This window comes from Chiloscyllium plagiosum, chromosome 27, assembly GCF_004010195.1.
Source record: "Chiloscyllium plagiosum isolate BGI_BamShark_2017 chromosome 27, ASM401019v2, whole genome shotgun sequence".
Taxonomy (NCBI): domain Eukaryota; kingdom Metazoa; phylum Chordata; class Chondrichthyes; order Orectolobiformes; family Hemiscylliidae; genus Chiloscyllium; species Chiloscyllium plagiosum.
In genome coordinates, this window is record NC_057736.1 from 26,300,705 (window position 1) to 26,310,259 (window position 9,555).

The window sequence follows — 9,555 nt, forward strand, 5'->3', positions numbered from 1 at the left end:
CACAGGCCTCCAGTCTAAAAAACAACCCTTCACCGCCACCCTCTGTCTTCTACCTTTTTGAGCCAGTTCTATTATCAAAAGGCTAGTTTTCCCTCTATTTCGTGCGATCTAACCTTGCTAACCAGTCTCCCATGGGGAACCTTGTTGAGTGCCTTATTGAAGTCCATATAGATCACGTCTGCCGCTCTGCCCTCCTCTTTGTTACTTCTTCAAAAAACTCTTATCAAGTTTGTGAGACATTTCCCACACACAAAGCAATGTTGACTATCCCTAATCAGTCCTTGATTTTTCAAATACGTGTACATCCTGTCCATCAGGATTTCCTCCAACAATGTGCCCACCACCAACGTCAGGCTCACTGGTCTATAGTTCCCTGGCTTGTCCTTACCACCTTTCTTAAACAGTGGCACCACGTTAGCCAACCTCCAGTCTTCCAGCACCTCACCTGTGACTATCTATGATCTGAGATACAAGTATCTCAGTAAGAGACTCAGCAATCATTTTCCTAGCTTCCCACAGCATTCGAGGGTACACCTGATCAGGTCCCGGGGATTTATCCACCTTTTATGTATTTCTTGACATCCAGCACTTCCTCCTCTGTAATATGGACATTTTTCAAGATGTCACCATCTATTTCCCTGCATTCCATATCTTCCATGTAGAAATGTGTAGTTGGAATTTTAAGACCGTTGTTTAGTTCAACTCAGTTGAATGTTTAACTATTCTAATGTTAGTCCTGTTGACCTGCTCTGTTTCTAGGTCTGAAAGTGGAGGTGACTCACTGTGGACAGATGAAAAGGAAGTACAGAGTATGTAATGTTACCCGACGGCCGGCCAGTCACCAGACGTAAGTGTGCAATCCTGAGTAATGTTTTGACAGTTTTTCATTTGCCTGGACCAATAGAGCAAGCTTGAACACCTAGAGTATAGTATTTAGAGAACTAAGCAAATGTACTTCTATAAAACTAAATAAAATGTATTGGATAAAGACTGGTATGCTTGATAGAATGCATTCTACAGAATATCACATTTCTGATATTATGTAGAAGTATTTGTGATGCAGGATTAACTTCTCTCTTTCAAGGTTTTTGGTAGAAGAATTAGAAGGGACACAAGGAAAAGCCTTTTACACCAGAGAATGGTAGGTGTCTACATTTGGCTGAGATGCAGATATTGAACTTGTTTAAAAGGAACCTGAAGCAGTGTAACCTGCAAGGCTGGGGAGTAGGTGCTGGAAAGTGGGACTAAAATGGGTGGCTCTTTTATTCAAATGGTTAGATTGGATTCCCTACAGTGTGGAAACAGGCCCTTTGGCCCAGCAAGTCTACACAGACGTTCTGAAGTGTAACCTACCCAAATCCATTCTTTTACTATGTATTTACCCCAGACTAATGCACCTAACAACAGTCTGGCAATTTAGCATGGCCAATTCACTTGACTTGCATGTCTTTCGATTATGGAAGGAAACCAGAGCACCTGGAGGAAACCAGCACACTGGGAGAATGTGCAAACTCCACAGTCAGCTAGCCGGTGGGGGGGGTGGGGGTGGAGAATCGAACCCAGGTCCCTGGTGCCGTGAGGCAGCAGTGCTAACCACTGTGCCACCCATCAACTAGTGTACACACTACGGGCTGAACGGTCTCTTTGTGCTGTGACTTTTCTATGATTCTACTGACTGGAAGAGGAATATCCCTGATAGTGAAGGATGATATAAAGACAATAGTGAGTCGGAATTTTGGCTTGGAAGATTTAAATGGTAATTAAGATAAACCTAAAACAGAAAATGGTCACAGCAGTATGCTTTTAGATCCCCCTTAGTAATAGGTTGTTGAACTATGCATTAGGCAAGAAACAGGTGAAGCAAAGTAATACTTGATAAAGTCTGTACAAAAATTAATCAAATTGGCGCAAATATTCAGGAAGATGAGTTTGAGAGTGCTGTTGTGACCATACCCCACTAAACGTTGTGGGAATGACTAGTTTTAAAGTCACCTATATAAAACTATTTTATATCTAGTTTTATGCCATGTGTCAGAGTTAGTTGTTAATCTTGTAGTAAAAGATCTGCTGTGCAAAAGTGATCATTATACATTTGAATTCTATACTAAGTTTGAAAATAACATACTATGGTCCCAAGCAAAAATCTTAAGTTTAAGCACCGGTTATTACATAGGTTTGCGTGGGAGAGGAGCCAAAGGTTGATTGCGTAAACAGACTAAAAGGTACGTGATTAAATATTTCCCATTGTTAGTTTTAAGAAACAATTCAACATTTGACAAAAATGCATTTCATTTTAATAACAAAGCAGCAATCACCAAGATCCAAGTGCAGCTTTTTGAGATAGCAATAGATTAAAAGAAGAGACTTGTAATGTTGCAACAAATGTTAGAAAGTGTGAGCATTGAAATGCTTAGAAGCCTGCACAGGGGAAGCAAAAAGTTGATTATAAAAAGAGAATAAACAAAGAGTAAACTAGCCAGGAATAAAAACTGATCGTAAACTTGAAGGCAACAAAAATAAATGCTGGTTTTTTAGAGACAGAAGAAACTATTATGGCGAACAAGGATATGGCAAAGATGTTGAGCACATACTTGGTCTTTTTTCACATTAGAAGACACAAATTAACAACCAGGAATAGAGGATAACTAAGGAGCAGATAAGAGTTGAGGGAAAAGTACTGCATAAATCTCAGGGACTAAAATCCAACCAATCTTTAGGATTTTTTAATTTAATCATGGGATGTGGGTGTCATTTGGCTAGTCCAATGTTTATTGCCTATCCTAGTTGCCTTTGAGACCTGTCATCAACCACTGTGGTCTATTTAGTATCGATATGACGATGCAGTAGTTATGATATTTTTTAAAAATTTCAATGGTCCAAGAAGATTGGATGTTAGAAAACGTGACACCTCTATTTAAGGGAAAAAGGAAGGTGGAAAGAAAGGAACTACAGACCAGTTAGCCTCCCATTCACTATCAGGAAAATGTTGGAATCTATACAGGTAGCTTAGTATTGCACTTAAGGGAGAAATTTCTTTACTCAGGGTTGTGAATCTTTGGACGTTTATTCCAGAATACTGTGAATACTCCTCAATGCGTATATTTAAGGCCGGGGTCGGCAAATGTTTGGTCCATAAGAAATCAAATGTAATGAGGAGCAACGTGAAACTGAGTTGTGCAGATGATCACTTTGAATAGTGGGGTCCTTTAAAGTGATATTGCAAAGTTATGGAAGCCAAATTTGTTGCCAGATGATTTGAAGGGGTAGTAGAAAAGCATGAGCTATAGTTGTTGCTGACCTAACTGAAATATTGGTTGAGAGCTTGCCCTCACTTGTCACTGTGTTATTTAATGGATTCTTAATGTGATAGTGGCAGGATTTCTGACCCTCTAGTTCTGGACCACAAAGCTGTTGGCCATTCACATGGTTGGCGACTGTAGGCCCAGAGAACATTGGATGGGAGCAGTGATATCATCTGGAAACACAGCAGTACCCTTTGAGAAATGTCATTGGAGCTGTACATCCAGATCTGTGCATTAGCAGATCCCAGTGAGGGCATGGCAATGGTAGTGGATGAATCTTGTCATGAAGGAGGGAAGATGTGTGGGGTTGATGGATCTTCTCAGGGATGGGTGCCTCCAGTAGTCAGAGGGGACCTACGATGGAAGTCCTATTTCTTAATTGCCCCAACAGCTAAAGCTACTGCACTATTCATGTGCCCTAGATAAAATTAGAGAGGTGTGTGTGTGTGAGGCTGTTAAGTGCCCATTCATTAGACGTTGCTAGGCCCATGGGTGCATGAGTTTCCTCAGTGCCTCCACTGCTTATCCAGGCTAGACCATGGTGTTAAATTAAAGTTCCCACTTTCAAAGACAGTGGAGAAACATACATCCAATCTAATAGTTAAGATAAAGCATGGTTGTGAGTTTGTTCTTAAAGCTAGTTTTATCTATTAAGTCTTGAATACTGTTCAAATTAATTTTAAATATTTAACTGAAGAAATTGAACAAAAATGAAGTCTGATTTTTGTTTTTGATTTTGCGAATCTATTCTGCATTCTTGTAGGAGCACTCTGCTGTGTGCAATGCATATTATCTATAACAGACCCAAGACTAGGTCTTGGAACCAATATTTACACCTAGTTACTCATTGTTTTTTAAACTGTTGTTAACAATACAGTCAGTTTGCTATTTAATCCCAGGGCTTTACAATACTAGAATTTGCTCAACTGCCTTCTGAAAAAGTAAGGGTAAAGTCACTGTATCCCACCTGACTATAGGGCTGCTCTATAGGCTGCTATAGAGGGAAATGACATGGTGGTATAATCTGAGGGTCACCACAAGTCAGGAGAGGAAGAGGTTGAGAAGGAAAGTTCTGCATGATCACCTCAGCCAGAGCTGGAATTTAATTCACACTGGCATCACTCTGCAAACTCATTTTATTCATTTCTTACCGCTGAGAGTTAAATGTTTTATTTTCCAAATGCATCAGATTTGTCAAGTTTCTTAATCTATTACTTCTCACTTTTGTGATCTTTGACAATTAGTAATGGCATCCAATGTAATACACAAATACTTTTTTTGACTACATTTGTCATAGGTAACTGAATATAGGTTCTAGATGTGTGCTTTACCCTTTCATATTGAAATCCTTAAGACAATCTTATTCATGGATCTCCTTCGATATTTATTAAAAATAACAAGCCTTGTCTATGTGCAATTTTTCCTTGAATTTTAAGATAGACCAATTCCAGCCCAAAATGCCTCTAGGTATTCTTTTGTAACGCATTCTTTATTGATGCCTGCTTACGTATATATTTTTGAAACCATCTTCTTTGTTATATGCAGCCTTGCTTTGTGTTCTCCACTTAGCTTTGAATAGCACTGATGAAGGGCTTTTGCCCAAAACGTCGATTTCGCTGCTCTTTGGATGCTGCCTGAACTGCTGTGCTCTTCCAGCACCACTAATCCAGAATTTGAATAGCACTGACCTACCTCATGGTTGTTAATTATCTGCCTTTGCCAGGTTTCCTCTACAACTGGAAAATGGGCAAGCAATGGAATGTACAGTGGCACAATATTTCAAACAAAAGTATAATTTGCAACTTAAGTATCCTCACCTACCTTGCCTACAAGTAGGACAAGAGCAGAAGCACACCTATCTGCCACTTGAGGTAAGATTTGAAATGTAGGGACTTGTATACTTAAGTGAAAAATTGTAAACTAATTGAATTGTTGGGGTCATCGGCATGTCCATATGTTTACTGTGTTCTATTAAAAATGTTTGTTTTAATCCTATTTTTATATAACATTTGCTTTTGATTAGTGTCATTACTTGATGCGAGAAAGAAAAGGTTTTCTGGTTTATGTTGACAAAGTTTCTCTTTTTTTTAATCCAAAGCGGTAGACTTTCTTATCAGTATAAAGTTCCACACGTCGTCACCCTATAGTACTTCAAGTGGTCATTATTCATGTAGTCCACGTCAGCAGATTATCCATTATCAGAGATGTTGCAGATGAGTTAGAGCCTGATCTCCGGCAGTGTTCCCAAATGCAATTTATAAAGCACAAGATTCTAATCATCTCTTTCTTTTCTTGTTCATGGATGCTGTAGCCATCTGTTGCATTCCTAATGCTGACATGGCTGGCATTGGTTAACAGTACAGATTTAGGTTTGAACTTGGGGAAAGACCTGGTTCATAAAATGCAAGTAGTGTTTTTAACTCTCAACTAGACTTTTTAATGCCTAAGATGGCACAATTTTTAAACTTGAAAAAATTGTGAACTTCAGAAGAAGAATTTTACTTTAAAGAGAACATAGAAAAGTTGATGGATTGGGTGGGCAAATGGCAAATAATATTTAATCCAGGAGCGTGGAGAGATTTGTTTTTGTGGAAAATGAGAGGCAATGCAAACTAAGGGGTACAGTCCTAAAGAAGATGCAGATATGTGTGTAAATTGTACAGACTGATAAGGTGCTTTGAGAAAGAAATTTGGGATTCTGGGCTTCATAAATGGAAGCGTAGAATACAAAAGCACGCAGGTTATGATGAAGCATTGTAAAACATTGGTTTGTCCTCGACTGGAGTATTGTGCATCACATTAGGAACGTTGTTGAGGCTTTGGAGAGTGGACAGAAAAATTGTACAAGAATGGTTCTAGTCGGATAGATAGGAGAACCTAGGATTGTTTGCGAGAGAAGTGAACGTTAAAAGATTTGATACAGGTATTCAAAACTGTGTGAGATCTAGTCAGAGTAAATAAAGTGAAACTGTTCCCTTTGCAGAAGTGGTTGTAAACTACAGGATACCAATTTGGGACCAAAGGCGACATGAGACCTCTTTTTTTTTAACAAAATAATTTCAGTTGACTGTCAAAAGGACGCTGGGTAAGGACCAGGGACATAGAACTGGCTGGATGATTCTTGCAGAGTGCAGACGCAGCATAGGCAAGCTGAATGATTGGTTACAGGATAGAGGCATTCTAGAATTCTAAGCAAAATGCTTTTCAAAAACTGCTTGTAGCTGAGTTCTGAATTCATATCTTAGTTAAAATTGCTTTTTCTATAAACTTTTTTTAAAAAAATCATTTATGTAGTGGCAGTGATAAAAGTATTTGAAATAAGTCTTTCCCTTGTCCTTTTACATCCATGAAGTTACATACACTCAAAAGGAATTAATGTATGGAAGTAGAGACAAATGTACAGTTGAGTGGTCTGCATAATTCAAACCATATGTAATTGCCAAATTGTATCTCCCTACTGTCACACTTCTCACATGGTATTGTGCATGATAACAGTTTAATTGAGGAAAAGTATCTATTGATACAGTACATACTGTGTGCTGTTTCATACAAGGCTTGTTTAAAATTAACTTGTTGAATTCATTGTTTCTAAATTTCCGTTTGAAGGTATGTAACATTGTAGCAGGGCAGCGCTGTATCAAGAAACTAACAGACAATCAAACGTCAACCATGATCAAAGCTACAGCACGATCAGCGCCCGATCGACAAGAGGAGATTAGTCGTCTGGTGAGTGAGTTCGAATTTTCATTTAAAAAACAATTTCTGGTGCAGGTTCACCTCGAGCTAAACTGACCAGTAAATCATATTGGAAATAGAAACTTACCATTTGTGTACCAAAATGTGTAATTGGAAACAAGCAGCTTTTTAAAACCTGATTTTGAATTTGAAGAAATGTCTTCAATGCTGAAGAATGAAGACTGGTGAGTTATTTGTTTAATTTCTGATCTTTGAATGAACTGGTCACCAGTTTGTGCAGTAGTCCTGATTGAGGCAAGGAAAAGATATCATTCAAGATTCCAACATCTATTTAATGATTTCTGTTGAATGCCTACCTATAAGGCTGTGGTTGATAATACCTTCATATCTGTGCATAGCCAAAATGATAATTCTTCTCAAGATCTGCCAGCATCTGAGGGATTTACCCTTTGAAAGAAAAATAGGAAGGGGGGAAAAATCAAACTTTTGGTGCAAGGTGATGCTTTTGAACTATTTCCAGCTGAAAAAGCAGGTTTTTTTAGTCTAGTAGCCCTTCTGAATAAGATTGAGTAAAGCATTACTACTACAAATCCAAACCAACAGAAGTAATAGAAGATGCATCTTTCAAAATCATTAAATGTTAGGAATTCTTAAAACTGCAGATGATTTAATTAAACTAGCAACAATTTAAGGGCTAAAGTGCAGTCTGCATTTTAGAAAATTGTCCTTTTTCTGTTCAGTCATTGTTAATTTTTTTTTTTGCCAGTGTTGTTACTTACCCTTCTCATTTAAACATTATTTATAAAAATGAGAGTTTACTTTCTTTTTTGCTGTATGCAGTGATCATCACCTTGGAATAAGAATGCAAAAGTTTGTATGATAAACTGTTGTATCTGGACCAAATTTCACTGCTCCTGTACAATGATTGGTGCTGTTGAATCTCTGCTGAGTTTTTTATACCCCCAATTGCAATACACTTCCTGTTGCTCTTTTAAACCATGGGACTGTTCAAATGTAAACACCTGAAAAGATAGTCTGTTTCATTTCTGCAAATCTGGGGATATCTGAGCTTTTGCACAGTCACACATTGTTGTGCAAGATCAGAAGTACCCAATATATGCTTCCTTTGGATACTTGTCAAGTTGTTCAAATGGTACGAAGCATACCTATTCGCCTACAATTGGATGCAACTAAGTTATTTTAGCAGGAACATTTTAAAAATAATTTTTGGTATCATTGTGTGCTTTTTTTTTTGAAAGGTGAAGAGCAACAGTATGATTGGTGGGCCAGATCCATATCTAAAGGAGTTTGGTATTGTCGTTCATAATGAAATGACTGAAGTTACAGGTCGAGTGCTGCCTGCACCGATGCTCCAGTATGGAGGCAGGGTAAGTCTGATGTTGGACGGAAGCAGCTGGAATTGTGAATGCACAGGACTTGAAGTAAGTGATATAGCACACTGCTATGCAATATGTATGAGCTATACAGCAAAACTATTTTAAGCAAAAGTATTTACCAGCAACTGTTTAATTCTGGCAAGTTAAAATTCTTGCCTCATTTGGAAACTGTTACTCTGCTTTATTTGACAGTGTCCAAAGTACTGTCCAAAGTAAATTTCATGTTGCACTTAAGATTTCATTATTTGCTTATGGGAGTGATAAAAGAGCTATTATTTCTGAGGAAAGAAAATATGTTGGTTGTAAAAGTTTTTCTTAAGCCATTTCTATGAAGTTTTTTTTAAAAAAATTGTTTTCAACTTGCTACTAATTTCAGTGTCTAATCAAAAACTTGGAGCTGTTTCCATTATCTTACGGTATTACATCACATTACATGATGCAAATCAGTTTTCTTTGCACAGGGAAACAGCTTGGTTATGCACATTGGGCAAGAACTTATTTTGACAACTGATATTTGTATTTTAACCAGTTAATTTCACATTGAAATTTTAGGGGAGAAAAATGCTCCACGGGAGACTTGTCTTACCACAACATACATTAGAATTTTTAGTTTCCGGTTGGAAGTATTTCATTATTCCACACAAATTGATATTCCGTTTATAAAATCAGTTCTACATTTGTGGGTTAAAGGGGCCTCCTGTTTTCATTTTGCATGTGGAAATAATATTTCTAGTTTATACCTGTAATTCTTAGCTGTTAACATGAAATAGCAAATTTAATTCTAATCGCACAAATAGAACCAGCCATTTTAAGCACTTAATTTTGAAACCAATCCAATTTTTTTTAGATGGGGTTTTTGAATTGCATGAGTATGCCTCTGTTACAATAGTTAAAAATCACACAACACCAGGTTATAGTCCCAACAGGTTTAATTGGAAGCACAGTAGCTTTCGGAGTGACGCTCCTTCATCAGGTGATAGTGGAGGGCTCATTTGTTACAATACACTCCTTAAGGCAAATTTCTAGTATGAAGATAGCAGTCGATATCAAACAGTGCACTCAACTGATTGGATACAGATGCTGCAGTGTGTATTAGATTAGATTACGATTAGATTAGATTACTTACAGTGTGGAAACAGGCCCTTCGGCCCAACAAGTCC

The 9,555-nt window shown here is 37.8% G+C and overlaps 1 protein-coding gene across 4 annotated transcripts in view; it reads left to right on the forward strand.

The window, feature by feature from the left end:
- LOC122563672 (protein argonaute-4) overlaps positions 1 to 9,555 on the forward strand; it is a 111,335-nt gene that overhangs the window by 53,983 nt on the left and 47,797 nt on the right. The window contains exons 7-11 of one of the 4 annotated variants that reach the window (XM_043717719.1): positions 760 to 847; positions 1,085 to 1,141; positions 5,026 to 5,173; positions 6,909 to 7,028; positions 8,258 to 8,440. In XM_043717719.1, coding sequence (XP_043573654.1) covers positions 760 to 847; positions 1,085 to 1,141; positions 5,026 to 5,173; positions 6,909 to 7,028; positions 8,258 to 8,440 — 596 coding nt within the window. The remainder of the gene's footprint in view (positions 1 to 759; positions 848 to 1,084; positions 1,142 to 5,025; positions 5,174 to 6,908; positions 7,029 to 8,257; positions 8,441 to 9,555) is intronic. The other 3 variants (XM_043717720.1, XM_043717721.1, XM_043717722.1) reach the window with 3 other exon arrangements.